This window comes from Peromyscus californicus, unplaced genomic scaffold (genome assembly GCF_007827085.1).
Source record: "Peromyscus californicus insignis strain IS unplaced genomic scaffold, ASM782708v3 Scaffold_6__1_contigs__length_162567912, whole genome shotgun sequence".
Lineage (NCBI taxonomy): Eukaryota > Metazoa > Chordata > Mammalia > Rodentia > Cricetidae > Peromyscus > Peromyscus californicus.
In genome coordinates this window covers 98,317,251-98,333,521 of record NW_026294584.1, presented here as the reverse complement: position 1 = coordinate 98,333,521, position 16,271 = coordinate 98,317,251, and the positions used below count along the sequence as shown (strand labels likewise).

The following is a 16,271-nucleotide window of genomic DNA, read 5'->3' as shown; positions in this document are numbered from 1 at the left end:
CCCTGGCTCTGTCATGAGTTCACTGTATGCCTTTGATAGTCTATCAGCCGCCACACAAAAAGCAGATTCACTCAAAGACAGCCCGGGGTCAGTGGCCTTCTCGTTACATATTCAAAGCCTGAGTACATGGACACAGGCTTATGGGCTCCTCCACACTTTGGTGACAGTGATGCAGTGTGAATGTAGAATGCCAGTCCGTGAGACAAGGACCCTGCTCTGTTGCCACAGTACCCCAGTGCCTAGCAGCAATGCTGACTGCATTGGAGAGATGGTTTGTAGTTCTGTATGGCTGGATGGAAGGTGATTGTTCTTATGGGCTGACTGCACTCATAGGTGGAGTTTCATTGTTTCGTGTTGGCTGCTGCACATCTTTAAACCTAAGTTCCTAGGCTCAGCATTCTTAGGGGGAAGGGTCTTTCTTGCACCAGTTACTCATTTATTTACATACTCAGTTGTCAGTCTTTTACTCTGAAATAAAAGTAAAGAATCCAGTTGTGAGAGGGCACGCTGGCCTGGAAACCAGGTTCCTTGGGCCTCTGGGGTCAGTGGACTGGAAGAATCTTAGTGTCATGTTGAGTGAAGGTGCTGGGCCTCTTGTGTAGCTGCTTCAAGATTCGTGTGTGTGTGTGTGTGTGTGTGTGTGTGTGTGTGTGTGTGTGTGTGTGTAGGCCAGAGGTCATCCTTAAGTATCAATTCCACTTTGTATTGAGACAGATCTCACTGAACCTGGAGATGGCTGTATAGGTTAGGATGGCTGACCAGGGATCCGGGCCACCCACCTCCACTTCCCCGTCACCCCACACCCAGCTTTAGGTGGGCCCTAGGGATCCGAGGTGCCATGTAAGCACTGGACCCACTGGATCTGTCTCTGCAGCCCTGCACTACCCCGTGGAAAACTACGATTCCACGTGAGTCCTTGAGAAAGGAATGCACAGGGGAGCAAGCCCTTTGACGATTTGAGAGAGAAGAAATCTGTTACTGACGTTGAGACCCCTCTGCAACTGGGGGTGCTTATTATTCTCCCAAAGAACTATAACTGGGTAGCAGGGAGGGTAGGTAGCGGGGAGGCTGTGGGCATCCACATTGCTGCTGCTGCTGCTGCTGCTGCTGCTGTTGATGTTGGAGTCGGCTTTATGGCACTCCCGGTTTTGAGCTTGGCGAGTCTGTGCCTCATTTAGCTTGTCGGCTAAAATTGACGCGGAGGAGCCGGCAGCGTTGGAAGCCTGCACCTAAGCCAGATTCGCTTGCTTCATGCATTTGTACCTTCCGCCAAACTGTGAGCTGCTTGCTTTTCTTCCTCAGCCTGCATCCTCCTGGGTTTTGAGGGCTTTGGGGCTCCTTCAGGAAACAGACATGGGGCCGTTCACCAAGGCTGCCTCTGTCAGGGAACTGTGGTGGCAGCAGTGTTTGCTTGCTGGTTTCCTGAGCCTTTTAAGAAGGCTTTTTTGGGGGCAGGAGGTGTGGTGGAGAGGCTGGCTGTGAACAGCACTAGGAGGGGCCTCACTGAGCCGTGGGTGCCCCAGACCAATGGGTGCCCCAGTCCAAGGACATGTACTGTGGGGCTGGCCTAGTGGCCCTGTGGCCAGGAGTACAGGCTGTGCGCCTTGGGACTGTGTTTTTGCACAGCAGGGCTGCAGGGGAGTCCCGCTGTGCCTGGGAACCACCCTGACAGCCTGACCTGGTTCTGCTGTGCTGGAGACTTTGCCTTCTGCTAGTCCTTTGATGTGGTCAGCTCTATTTCCTCCATACTGGCTGGAGGCTGTGGCCTGGTGGGGCCCCCATGGGCCAGGGCTCTGTACTGGGCAGCTGCTCTGCCAGGGGCTGCAGATGGGGGTTTGAAGTTGGCAGCCATGGCAGTCATGGCTCGTGGGTGAAGGTTTCAGGTTCCTTCCAGGGCACTCTTCATCTCCCAGACACTCCCCTGGTTTTCTTACTGGACTCCTATGTGAGAGACCAGTTTGTAGCAACAGAAACTGCGCAAAAAGAGCCCACATGTCCTGTCTCTGGGCTTCCCTTTATGTTCATAGGCGTGCACATGTGATTTTGCTACTGGGATTCTGTCCTTAAGCCTTTTCTCCCTAAAGAGAGGTCAAGTATAATCTGAACAAGAACATTTTCTGCATGCTTACTCTGATGCACATGTGTACACATTATACATAAGGTTTAATATGCACAGTCACCCAGAGCCAAGCACTTTACGTGTGTGTGTGTGTGTGTGTGTGTGTGTGTGTGTGTGTGTGTGTGTGTGTACACCTGCAGTGTCTGTTTTGCTGTGCACTGTTAAAGGGATAGAATTAAGTCAGTGTTTTGAGTTGAATTGCTGCCCCCCCCTTTAAGAAAGTATTCACTGCCTCATCAGAACATTCCCGAACGATGGGGGTGTGTAGCTCAGTTGGTAGAGTACTTGCCCACCTCCAGGAAGCCTTGGGCTCAATCTCCAGCATAAACTCCGTGTGGTGGCACATGCTCCTGGTTGAAGCATTCACAAGGTGGAGACAGGAGGATCAGAAGTTCAAGGTCTTACTCCCTCCACAGAAAGTTTGAGGCCAGTTTGGTGTACACGAGACCCTGTCTTTTTCAGTTACTATGTAGAGAACTCAGGTATTCTGAAGTCGTTTTTTTTTTCACTGAACAATTTTCTGTGTTTTTATATTTTCCTGTTATCAACTTAAACGACATATCAACAAATGAAGTATCATAATTTTTCTTGTGTATATTAATATGTATACATCATAATATGCCAAACAGATAAAAACCTAACTAAAAAGTACTGCTTGCCTGCATGAGTTCTTCTAGTCCATTTCTGTCTTTGCCTTAGAGACCCAACCATTGCCTTGAATTCAATGTTTATTTTTCCTTTGAAGTTTTCATTATACACTTGTGTTCCTTTATGTTTAATTTTGCTTTTTTAGTAGAAATCCTTAGACTCTTCAGAATATATTTAGACTCTTCAGAATGTGTGTGTGTGTGTGTGTGTGTGTGTGTGTGTGTGTGTGTATGCTTTTTTGAAGATCAGTCTTTGTTTTTGTTTTTGTTTGAGACAGGGTCTTGCTATGTAGCCCAGGCTGGCCATGGACTCGCGGAGATCCTACCTTCCTCTGCCTTCAGAACACTGAGATTAAAGGCGTGCACCACTGTGCCCAGCATAAGGCCAGTTCTCTGTGTGGGCGTGCACGTGTGTGCGTGCACGTGTGTGCTCACTCACTCTTTCTTCCCCCTCCCCACATAGATGTCAGAGAGTAGCTTATATGAGTTGAATCTCTCCTACCACGTGAATTCCAGGAACAGAGCTCAGGTCGTCAGGGCTGGTGGCAGGTGCCTTTATCCACTGAACTATCTCATCCTTCTCCACTTTCCTAACTCATCCTAGTTTGTGAGATCCTTTCCCAGTCCTGTGGTTGGTTATTCCCACTGCTGCTTATAACTCATCTGTTTGGTGATTGGTGAGCTCTCAGGGTGTCTGCACACGTTGCTGCGATGGTTAATGCTTCTGTGAATTGTGGACATGCCACCTCTTGGGTGTGTGTATGTGGTCTCTCTGGAACTGGGACTACAGGACCACAGGATGTGCATGTGACATTAAACATAGTCCACACGTATTTCCAGAATGATCGTCCTCTGGCCTTCTTGCTAGTGCTGTACTCCACGGGCACTCAGTGCTAAACTAATACACCCTTTTGTGGTACTTGTTACATGCATTCCTGTGTTGCTGTGAGCACACGTCATGTGTTTTAATCCTCATCGTGACCTTGAGGATAGATGGTGTTATTACCTTCCCCTCCATTTACAAATTGAGGAAATGGAAGTCCAGAGATTGACTTAGTAAGTGGTGGTGGCAAGAACTCACTGTTATCTTTTGTTTTGTTTGAGACAGTCTTGCTATGTATGTAGCTCAGGCTATCCTCAAACATCAAACTTTCCTGTCTCCGCCTCCTGAGTGCTGGGATTACAGGCTTGCATTACCACACCCGGCATCACTCTGGTCTTACTATTTTTAACTTCTAATTTTTATCTGTGTGTATTAGTGTTTTCCCTGCACGTATGTGTACCATGTACACGCCTCATTCCTGAGAACAGAAAAGGGTAAGATCCCCTGGAACTGGAGTTACAGTTGTGAGCTGCCATGTGGGTGCTGGGAATAGAACCTGGGTCCTTAACTCAGAGGTTAAGAGCACTGGCTCTTAACCTCTGAGCTGTCTCTCCAGCTGCCTGCTCTGTGTGTGTGTCTGTGTGTGTGTGTGTGTGTGTTTCTGTAGTAGAGTATTTTTCATATGTTATTTCTCCATTTTCTTTTCATGAAGACAAATAGAACACTTAGAAACAATCCTGCATTTCTGGAACACTCACGTGGTTTGTAGTTCTTTTCTGTTAATGCTTTTGGAAGCAGTCTTGGCATTTGTGGCATTTTAATTTCTTCTATTGCCTTGTTGGTTTTTACATTTATTGAAGTGAGATTCGGAGTGCTTGGTGATTAAAAATGGCAGCACCGTCTGACTGGGAACTGTTACCTACCTTCTCTGTGCTCGGTGTCCTTATGTGTGGTGCCTGTAGAGTTGGAGAAGATTAAATGAGTGTGGGGAGCTGAGCGTGATGCTCAGCCCGCTCTGAGGGTGCTCCAGCAGAGAACTCTACAGGTCTGCATTCAGCTTTTGCGGCCATGTGAATTGCTATTAGGTCAGAGGGCAGGGACTCCCATGGTCCTGGACTCCTGCCAAATGTAGCAGAGGTTGTCTGTCACAGACAAGGCAGAGTTTCAACGTTTTCTTGAGCATCACCAGGCACCGAAAGATTGGTCCACCTTGTCTTAGGAAAAGCAGATTTTCAAATGCTGTATTCGTAACATGAGTAGTCACCATGAGAGTCACATCTGACCCCTCCCCGACAGGAATTGACTCTGCCATGGTGCGGTGGGTCAAAAAGGTAGACGTGGCCTTCTCTTGGGTTTGCAGTTTGCAAAGGTGGCACACCCCTGGGTCTCACGAGTGAGTGTGCACATGTGCACATGTACTCTGCTGCCAAAGTGGGCAGCTGTGTGTGTCCTCTGCCAGGGCCCCCTAAAAGTCTCTCCATTACACATCGGCTTTGTCGGCAAACCTCAGGAGGGGAAGACCCTCTGAAGAGATGAATAATTGGTCATCTCTAGATACATTTGCTATAAACGGGATCCTGACACTCTGAGAGCAATAGGGCTCGTTTCCATTTGGGAACCCAGCTTCTGGAGAGGGTGGGGCGGCGAAGCGCACGCCTTCCAACAGCTTCTAGCTTGGCTGAGTGGAGCTTCCGAGCTGGGCTTGGGGTGGGAAGATCTGGGTGTGGAGGCAGCCTCTATTGCCTCAAACTCTGGGAGAGTTCACCCTAGAGAGTCCACCGTGGAGAGATGGGCGTTTGTGGAAGTTGTTGGAAGCTTGTGTGTTCTGGCTGCGAACACCTTGGATGGGTTTCTGCTAACGTGGTGTGCAGCTTACAAGCAGCAGGCCAGCTCTGTGACTTGTTCCTCTTGAACTGGGCCTCCTCCCAGGGCTGAGAAAGGATGAACAACAGTACTTCGCTGTCCTGGTACAGCTCTTCCGAAGCACCTCCCTTTGCTTTCCGTGCAGTAGAGTATTGCAGAGCCCGTGTGTACTTACTCTGAACGTCAGGAAAAACTTGAGTCTGGGATTGGGTTTGTAGCCCTCTCTGGTGTTGACTGAATTATCTGGAGAGTAGAGAATCCCACCCTTTCCCAGCCTTGCCCAACATCGGGGGTTCTGGAATCCCTCAGGTAGGGAGGGCAGGCTGTTGCTGTTGAACCCTGCAGCTGTTTGGGAGACAGTAGTAGAGATTAGGGAGCTCCAGAGGGGAGTTTGCTGTCGCAGTGGGAGGAACCTAGAAGTCCTGGCCAGGCAGGATGAAGAATGATATTCCAGCAGAGGCTCCTGTGGCCCTAGAGGGAGACAGGAGCGGTGCAGAGGTGAGTTCCCAGCTGCAGGTGTACACAGCTTCTCGGAAGGAGACGTAGCTTAGGACGTTTCTATGCCCCATTGATGTTTACTTCTTCCAGTCTCCCGGGGACAAGTCTCTGCTGCTCCAGATGAGGGGAGCACACCCTAACCTGGGTAGGACCTAACAGGGAACCTGGAGAGTCGTCAAGAGTGGGAGGGCCCCAGGACAGCTGGGTGGGGTTTGTACCCAGAAAGTGGAGAGATCATTAACTGTGCCTGGAGCCTCAGAGGGTCTTCCAAAGCTTGGGGAGGATAAGATAGATGCCAGTCAGCCAGCTCGGCAGGAGGCAGAGAGGCACAGGTTCCGGAGGTGTGCCAGGAGCCTCATCCTTTAGCAGCTCGTGGCACAGTTGGCGATGCATCCCAACAGAATGAGGCTGTGCGTGGTGATTCAACTCTGGCATGGACTCTGGAGTAATCTGGTGTAAGCAGGATCGGTCAAGGAAGACTTCACCCAATAGAAATATTTTGTTCCTCATCTCTTAATGTTACTATGTTACCCCTGTGACCGGTTTGTGCTAGTGCCTTAGTTCAGCCTTCAGGTACAGATCTGGACAGTGACGGTAGTATCTGCCTAGCCTTTGGGTTACAACTCTTGGAACTTAGGGATGCTTGAATTACCCCTCTTGGAATGTAAGTCTGCCATGTACTGTGTCCATGCTGCTACCCCCATATCTGCTTTCTTCTGTCTTGGATCTGGGGCACGGTTGGGGACCAAACCCAGGGCCTCACACGTGCAAGGCAAGTGCTCTGTCGACTGAACTCAACAGCTTACCATGCCCAAAGCCTGCCAGGCCTCCTCATCATGTACCTGCTTGATCCTTCCGTCTGTAAATGCTTCTCCCTTCTCCCCTCTTCCTAAATGACCTGTCCATCTTTCCTGCCCAGTCTCAAAGATAACTCTGAGAGGAGCCCTTCTGGACGCCCCTGTGCATTCCTGTTTGGAGGGAACTGGCACCTTCCTCTCCCCGCCAGTCCAAGTGCACCTGAGCACACAATACCAGGGGCTTTTAGGCTGTCCCCAGGCCTGCTTGTCACCTTGTATCTGCATCAGAAATGCAGATCTTTGTTTGTGGCCTCCGAGGGGAGGAAGCCTCTGCTCAGGCAGGGACTGTTTGTGCCCTGCTGGTTTTGTGCTGTCATCTTCGGGACCCATCAGTAAAAGCATGCTAGCCTAGATGGAAGAAGGGAACGGGACATAGCATAGTAGTTGAGCTGGTAAGAGCTGTTCTGAAAACTGCCCTTACGTGGATTATGATCCCAAAGTCTGAGAAAGCCGTGGGGCTCCCGGGCCCTGTGAAGCTGCTGCCCCACATCCTGGTGAGTGTGGGTCATTAGCTGTCAGTCTTCTGTTGGCGTGCACACCGGTGTCTTCCGTGTCTAATTTGTATGGACATGTGTAAGTGCAGGGCTGTATTTACTCAGTGTGATTCTCTCTCCAGCCTCTTGACCCGTTGACACCAGGTCCAGCCTGTTTTGTCTTTCTGGCAGGTGGCATGGTTTATCCCTCCTGTTTCCAACATCTGTGTGTTCTTCGAGAACAGCTGTGTTGTTGCTGGTGGTCAGGGTCTGGCCTAGGTGTGTCCGGGTTCTTTTTGTTTGTTTTTCAAGACAGGGTTTCTCTGTGTAGCTTTGCGCCTTTCCTGGAACTTGCTTTGGAGACCAGGCTGGCCTTGAACTCACAGAGATCCGCCTGGCTCTGCCTCCGAGTGCTGGGATTAAAGGCGTGCACCACTACCGCCCCAGCGTGTCCGGGTTCTTGAGCTCTTATTAAAGGAATTGAAACAAAGGCACACTCAGATTTATTCAAAGGAAAGGGACAGAAGGGGCCAGATACACCAGCAAGAGTGGCAGCAGGCCATGTGAGCGAAGGTACTGAAGGGTCCTGACTATTGGAATGTCCTTCAAGAGAAGGAGGTGTTTGGGCACTAAGGGCTTTGGGTAGTCTGTTTTTATTGACAGCTTTCAAGTTACATAGCCATTTCTCTATTTTGCATGTCCTTCCCCATAATATATACACAGTTAAGCATAAGATGGTAAATAGGGCCGGGCGGTGGTGGTGCATGCCTTTACCCAGCACTCGGGAGTAAGAGGAAGGTGGATCTCTGTGAGTTCGAGGCCGGCCTGAGTTCCAGGAAAGGCGCAAAGCTACACAGAGAAGCCTTGTCTCGAAAAACCAAAACCAAAAAAAAAAAAAAGGGATTCTCCTTAAAAGTTCACATTGAAGACAATTTAATTTGTCTTATTACACACATACTTCAAACCAGTTCAGCCCAGAATGGCCTATCTTCTGTACCAAGATCCAATTCAAGTCTGATTGAATAAGAGCTAAGATTGATGGTCATTAAGGCAAGGAGAAACTCAGTTTCTCCTTTGTTCAGAGAGGGGTGTGTGTGCAGATGGGTGTATACTAACATCCTCTGTTAGTGATGGATTCAGAGAGGAGTTGGGTATATAGAGTACGTGGGGATAAGAGAGGAGGGGTGTCAGACTGCCAAGTGCATTATTAGAAGAGGGGAGTGTGCAGAGCCCAAACCAAGTGGCGTCCCAGGTTGCTAAGCTATTCCCTGTGCTGGCCTGCTTCACTGTGGCAGACTACTAGACCCCCCCCCCCCAGGTGACTTACCAGCTTGTACCCTGAGTATGGCTGGGGTGTGGCGACAGGCACTTTCAAGCCAGCACTCTCCATAGCTGGCATCAACAGAATTGTAGCAGACGGTGCGAAACTTAAGGAACTTCGGATGAGTGGTAAATCAAAAGCCTACAGGGACTTCAAAGGCAGTATAGGTAAATGAAGTTATGATTGATTCAGGTGTTAATGAGTAATCAATCCCTGACCCCTGGCCTTGGTTTCAGAAGGCTATACCGGTGCTGAGATGGGGAGTGTGCTTAGACAGTTGTATTCTGTATAAGCAGTAGCTCCTCTCTGCTATAGACAAATTTGCCAGGTAGAAATGTAGACCTTCAAGAAAAATCAAGGCTTCGTGTACAATTTGATCTTTAAAATGGATCAACCCCACACACACACACACACACATACACACACACACACACACACACACACACACACACACACACACACACACACACTGACTCTGGACAGGCCAGCCAAGCTGGACCTGGTGGCGCTTGTGGCTCTGACCTGGGCATCGTGGTACCAGTGTAACTGTCTCCTGCTTCATTAGCCACAGGACGCACAGTGGTGAGGCAGGCTGGGAGTTGTCGAGCCCGACGCTCTCCTGGGAACCCGACTAATTATGGTCCCTGTTCCCATTCAAGAATCCACCAGCTTTCAAACGCAGGACTGGAAGTTGGGGAACATGCTTGCCCTCGGTGCACATTGGCAACTTCTGCCGGCACCGTTTGCTTTAGGCTCACCAGCAGGTTTTGAGAAATGTATCCGTGGGGTTCCTTAATGAGGAAATTGGAATTGAGGTTTTCTTTTTCTTTTTTTTTTTTTAGGTTTTTTCGAGACAGGGTTTCTCTGTGCAGCTTTGCGCCTTCCTGGATCTCGCTCTCTAGACCAGGCTGGTCTCGAACTCACAAAGATCCACCTGCCTCTGCCTCCCAAGTGCTGGGATTAAAGGCGTGCGCCACCACCGCCCGGCGGAATTGAGGTTTTCTTATCTTTCCCACGCACGTTGGCTTTCCTTCCCTTCTCTCTGTGTCTGTGTCTACTTTTCCCTTTATTCTCCTTTTGGTCTGAAAAGTATTTTTCCTTCTGAGGGAACTGAGTGGCACACAGCCAACCTTAGTTCGTTCTTCTTATTCACACACCAAAAATAACTTTTAAAATCCCTTTTCGTTGTCCTGACCATTTTGGGGAAGCCTCAGCTCATGTAGCATTAGTCTTCCTGACATTGTTTTTGTGAATCTTGCTACTCTCTGGTGTTTCTTCTTGGTTATGCATGCTGCTCCTCCTGCCCCTTTACAGAGAAGTATGTAAAATTGGAGAGCTTCAGGTCTAGAAGCCACACTTGCGTACGATTCTAAAGTATCTTATGATCACATTCCTAGTATCTAAAAGGTAGTTCTCCAGCAGATATTATACGGCCTGTGAGGAATAGGAGACTTTCCTTGTCCTAGGAGTGTTCTGCTGTACCAGCTATGGGTAGCAAAGGCACAGGAATGCTTAGGATTCAGACATTACCTTGCATTATTAACTACCACCCTTTGCCGGAGGCAGCTGCTCAGACATACAATAGTGGTGGTGTGTGATAAATGAAAAATGGGGAAGAAGCCACAATATGCAAGGTACCTTGAAGACTCCTAGAGAAAGAAGCATTGCTAACTCTGAAAACTGGGTGGGGGTAGAAGTGATGCTTTAAGAATAAACCACAGTGACCGTGGAGAGGCCAGAAACCCTGAGGACCACATGCTCAAAGCTCTGAGACATTGGAGAAGTATGTCCCTTGTGGTCAGAACAAGAGCAGTAATGAGGTGGGATCTGCAGGCTGAGGCCTCATGGCCACAGGACTGATTTCCCAGTGGCCACCACCACTCAGGAGCCGTGGTGGCTGTGTCTGACATTCTTGGGGCTGGCATATTATCTTAGCCATCGTAAAGCATTTTGTGTGCTACTCAAGGAACTAATTTATTTTTTAGCTTATTTTGACAGCATCTTAAAACTTATACAAAGTTATAAGAATTATACCTGGAACTCCCATGTTCCCAGAATGCTTACATTTGGTCTCATTTGCTTTGGCATTTTCTCTATATGTATATTACATAAACATATAAACATTTTATGACTACCTGAGATTAAGCCAGAAATATTGTGTTCCTTTACTGCTAAATACTTGTATGTGTTTGTCCTAACAAGGGCACTCACTGTTTTTATTTTTTTTGGAGGGGGAGGGGTAGTGGTTTCCAGACAGGGTTTCTCTGAATAGTTTTGGTGCCTGTCCTGGACTCGCTCTGTAGACCAGGCTGGCCTCGAACTCAGAGATGCGCCTGTCTATGCCTCCCCAGTGCTGGAATTAAAGGTGTGCGCCACCACCATCTGGCACATTCACTGTTTTTAAGAAATTGTGTGTGTTTAAACATGAGTGTGCCCATGGAGGCAAGAAGGGAGTTATGAGATCCCCTGGAGCTGGAGTTTACAGGAATTTATGAGCCACACAGTGTGTGCTGGGATTTGAACTCTAGTCTTCTGATAGAGCAGTAAACACTCTTAACTGCTGAACCATTTCTTCAGCATCCAAATTAGATTCTTTAGTTCTAATTACTACCTTTTGGAGGGGGCAATCCTGAGGATTGAATCTAGGGCCTCACATCTGTTAGGCATGTGATCTACCACTGAGCTACATGCAGAAGCATTTTCTTATCTAATTATGATGATCCAAGTCAAGATTAGGATGGACCAAGCAGTATCTGGTCCGTGCTGATACAGCTTGACATCAGTAGGGCGATTGCTGCTTTTCCCTAGTTTGAGATCTAACCTATAAACGTGGACGTCATCAATGTAAGTTGGAGGAGGTTCTTTCTTGATTTCAGGTTTTAAGAGAACACTTCAGGTACTATGTAGAACACTGCAGTTTTGTCAACCCGGTAATTTCCTCATGAGTAGATTGAGGTTCTACATTTTGGCAGGAGTTCTGAGTTGTGAGTCTTCTGTGTCCTATCCAGCCCAGGGTGTTGATGTTGCTGTATTGTAATGATAACTGTCATGGGTAGTTTTGATTGAAGAAATACCTTGGGCATTAAGACACACACCCCTGGGTCTTTCAAGGGCTTGTCTAAAGAGGATTACCCTGAATATGGAGCACTGTGCCAGACTGTGATCTTGTATGGAGTTAAAAAGGAAAAAGGCGGCCAAGTACCAGCTTTTCCGTCTGGTCTGCTGACATCACACCCTTACTGCCACAGCTGCCTGGGTTCCCGCCATCAAACCGCACCTATAGTGACGGATGGTACCCTCAGACTGTGAGCCAAAATCGATCCCCGTCCCCTTGAGTTGCTTCTTCTCAGTTACTTCTCAGTCACAGTGATGACGGTCGTCGTTATATCTAATGTTGGTCATTTGGGGTCCTAACTAAAATTCTCCCTTGTATCAGTCGGCTTTCCATTGCTGTGGAAAACAAAACAATGGAGATAGGGAAAAAAAAAAAACTTGTTTGAAAGTTGTTTAACAGTTTCTGAGGCTACAGTCAGTAGCCGCTTGGCTTCATCAGTGTCTGAGGCAGAGCCAAGGGGGCTCACCTCATGGAGCCAGGAAGTAAAAAAGAGAGCTGTGGTCCCATTAACCCCTTTGACCTGTTTCTCCCAACCAGGCCCTAGCCCAAGTTTCCACAGCTTCCTAGTAGTACTAGCCACTGCGGACCAAGCTTTAAAGACCTGTGCCTTTAGGGGTGCCGCAGAGCTAGGCCACTGGACTGTGCGGCACTGCTGTGGCCTTTGAAGAGAGGTTTTCAGTAGCTGTCAATCTGCACCTCACCAGGCTCCCACCTACTGCCTGTGACTTGGAAGCTGTCGTTCCTTCTGGGGTTTTCCTGGCCTGCGCTGGAAAGAAGGATTTTCCAAGGGATTTTGAATCTTGCAAACTTAATGTCATGTCTTTGTATTTGCCCTTACCTTTCTGGGCTGAGTCACTTTGGCCCTACTTGAGTCTCGCCTTACCTTTGTGTGTTTTTGTGGGCATGAGTCTACTATAGTGGTTCCGGGTGAGAGGCCTCAATCTTTCCAAGCAGGAGGAGCTGAAATGCCATCTGCACAGCTGGTTCTGCTGGAGTGGGGCTAACCTCAGCATGGGGCAGTGCCAGTCTCAATATGGGGCAGAGCTAATCTCCAAGTGGGGCTCCAAGGGTCAGTCATCAGTATTTCCCACAGGCCTGGGGCTGCATGCAGGAACGTGAGCTCGGAACTGTGGGTTTCCTCCCCAGTAGGAAGCTGTGGCTGATCCTGCCCAGGCTAAGTGGGAATGCTGCTTCCCTGAATCGAGTGCTTTCTAGCTTCCTATTTACAACACACCATTCCATGTTGGAATGTCCCCGCCTCCCTCCCCAGCTGACACACACACAGAGTCACAGGGCCCTGGGATGACATTGGTTATCGGGAGCTTAAGGCCTTTTTTGAATATTTATGGTTTTTGTAATTGGTCTGAGCTCTTACAGGGCCCAGTGACACTGAGAACGCCCCTCTGTGTGTATGCACACATGTGTGTATGTGGAAGTTAGAGGACAGCTTTGGGTGTCATAGCTCAGGAGCCATCCACCCCCACCCCCAGCCCTCCCCTCCCACACGGTCTCACTGGCCTAGAGCTTGCCAAGTAGGCCAGGATGGCTAGTCAGCAAACCCTTCTCCAGCTCTTGAGATGACGAGTGAGTGTACTACTGCTCCTGACTTGTTCTTTTTTTCTTTCTTTCAAATGTGGGTTTTGGAGACTTAAGTCAGGTCCTCATGCTTGCCAGGAAAGCTCCTCACCCACGGAGCTGCTGCCCTGCCCCACTTTCTGATCTGTTAAAGACCTTTCGATTGTGGCTGGTAAAGCCAGCTCAGTAGTGGAGACGGATGAAGATGGACTAAAGGCTCAACAAGTGCCAGGGAGAGAATTTGCGAGAAGAAAGAGGGGTTTGGAAGTATACCTGGGTACCACGAAGGGAGGTGATGCTTTACAAACAGTGTGGTTTATGGTTTTCCTTTTTCTTCCCCTCTGTGTTCTCTCTCTCCAGACAGGCTCAGAGCTCAGCCCGGTTGATGGACCTGTTCCAGGTCAGATGGACTCAGGGCCAGTGCACCATGGAGAGTCAAGGCAGCTAAGCACCTCAGGGGCGCAGGTCAATGGTGCTAGAGAGCCCGCCGGACCCAGTCTGCTGGGAGCTGCAGGTCCTTGGCGGGTAGACCAGAAGCCCGACTGGGAAGCTGCCTCAGGCTCTGCTCACACTGCTCGCTTGGAAGATGCCCACGATCTGGTGGCCTTTTCGGCGGTGGCCGAAGCTGTGTCCTCTTATGGGGCCCTTAGCACCCGGCTCTATGAAACCTTCAACCGTGAGATGAGTCGTGAGGCTGGGAAAAACAGCAGGGGCGCCCGGCCTGAGAGCTGTTCTGAGGGCAGTGAAGACCTCGACACACTACAGACAGCCCTGGCCCTTGCAAGGCATGGCATGAAACCACCCAACTGCAATTGCGATGGCCCAGAGTGCCCCGACTACCTCGAGTGGCTGGAGGGGAAGATCAAGTCTGTGGCCATGGAGGGAGGGCAGGAGCGGCCCAGGCTCCCAGGCACTCTGCCTCCTGGTGAGGCTGGCCTCCCAGCCCCAAGCACCAGACCACTCCTTAGCTCTGAGGTCCCCCAGGTGCCTCCCCTGGAAGGCCTGCCTCTGTCTCAGAGCGCCTTGAGCATTGCCAAGGAAAAGAACATCAGCCTGCAGACAGCCATCGCCATCGAGGCCCTCACACAGCTCTCCTCTGCCCTCCCTCAGCCTCATTCCACCTCCCAGGCTTCCTGTCCACTCCCTGAGGCCTTGTCCCCTTCCGCCCCTTTCAGGTCTCCCCAGTCCTACCTCCGGGCCCCCTCATGGCCTGTGGTTCCCCCAGAGGAACATCCATCCTTTGCTCCCGATAGCCCAGCCTTCCCTCCAGCAACTCCAAGAACTGAGTTTCCCGAAGCATGGGGTACGGACACCCCTCCGGCGACACCCCGGAACTCCTGGCCTGCACCCCGCCCAAGCCCTGACCCAATGGCTGAACTGGAGCAGCTGTTGGGCAGCGCCAGTGATTACATCCAGTCAGTATTCAAGCGGCCCGAGGCCCTGCCCACCAAGCCCAAGGTCAAGGTTGAGGCCCCCTCCTCCTGCCCTGCCCCAGCACCATCTCCTCTTTCCCAGCGGGAGGCTCCCCTGCCATCCCCAGAGCCTGACGCCCACCAGAAGGCCCAGACGGCGCTGCAGCAGCACCTTCACCACAAGCGCAGCCTGTTCTTGGAACAGGCCCAGGATGCCTCCTTCCCTGCTCCCACAGAGCCTCAGGCTCCTGGCTGGTGGGCCCCGCCAGGCTCACCCGCCCCGCGGCCTCCTGACAAACCATCCAAGGAGAAGAAGAAGAAGCTCCCTACCCCAGCTGGAGGTCCTGTGGGAGCTGAGAAAGCTGCTCCTGGGATCAAGCCCAGTGTCCGAAAGCCCGTTCAGATCAAGAAGTCCAGGTCCCGGGACATGCAGCCTCTCTTCCTGCCTCTTCGGCAAATTGTTCTGGAAGGGCTAAAATTCCAAGTCTCAGAGGAAGTGCAGGCACCTCCACCTGCCCAGCTCCCTGCCCCGACTCCTGCCTCCCAGGGTGCTGCCTCCCAGAGCTCTGCTGACCCTCTACCCCCAGAACCTTCTCTTGCGCTATTTGCACCTAGTCCCTCCGGGGACAGCCTGCTGCCCCCTACTCAGGAAATGAGGTCCCCCAGCCCTATGGCAGCCCTACAGCCAGGCTCTACCGGTGGCCCCCTCCCCCCTGCTGATGACAAGCTGGAAGAGCTCATCCGGCAATTTGAAGCTGAATTTGGGGATAGCTTTGGGCTTCCCGGCCCTCCTTCGGTGCCCATTCAAGACCCTGAGAACCAATCATGTTTCCCAGCCCCAGGGAGCCCTTTTGTCACCCGCTCCCCCAAGAAGATCAAGATTGAGTCTTCAGGGGCTGTGACTGTGCTCTCAACCACCTGCTTCCAGTCAGAGGAGGGAGGCCAGGAGGCCACGCCCACCAAGGCTGAGAACCCACTCACCCCCACCCTCAGTGGCTTCTTGGAATCACCTCTTAAGTACCTGGACACACCCACCAAGAGTCTTCTGGACACACCTGCCAAGAGGGCCCAGGCTGAATTTCCCACCTGCGATTGTGTCGGTAAGTCCTTTGGAGTGTCAGGGAAGGACAGACAGCAGCCCGGTAGGCTTGGGTTTCTGGGCTCTTACATCTGGCAGATGGTTTACTGAATGCTTACCACTGTGTTGTGTCCTGGTGATAGACCCCAGACTCAGGGCACTATCCTCTCCGGTGGGCACCCCAGAAACCCGGACTCCAGACCAGTTGATGCAATCACAAGAGGCTTTATTTTAATCGTTTGCGCAAACGGACCCCCCTACACAATTCAGTGAGAGGAGCCCCGAACAATAATTGCAGGCATCTTTTAAAGGCAAAACCCACAAAATTAGCATAGCATTCGGGGCAATACATAATTGGCTAGTTTAAAGATCAGCACCGGGGGGGGGAGTGCAGCTATGGGGACTTTCCATGGGGGCTGCCTTTCTTCCTCGAATAGCCACAGGAGGTTCTGCTAGACCCAGACAACGTCACAAGGTTATTCTGCTGATG

At 50.6% G+C, this 16,271-nt stretch overlaps 1 protein-coding gene across 8 annotated transcripts in view; it reads left to right on the top strand.

The window, feature by feature from the left end:
- The window catches only part of Tet3 (tet methylcytosine dioxygenase 3), a 101,806-nt gene that overhangs the window by 38,237 nt on the left and 47,298 nt on the right, over positions 1 to 16,271 (top strand). For 6 of the 8 annotated variants that reach the window (XM_052719187.1, XM_052719186.1, XM_052719188.1 and 3 more), the window contains one exon: positions 13,652 to 15,803. In XM_052719187.1, coding sequence (XP_052575147.1) covers positions 13,652 to 15,803 — 2,152 coding nt within the window. The remainder of the gene's footprint in view (positions 1 to 13,651; positions 15,804 to 16,271) is intronic. The other 2 variants (XM_052719191.1, XM_052719193.1) reach the window with 1 other exon arrangement.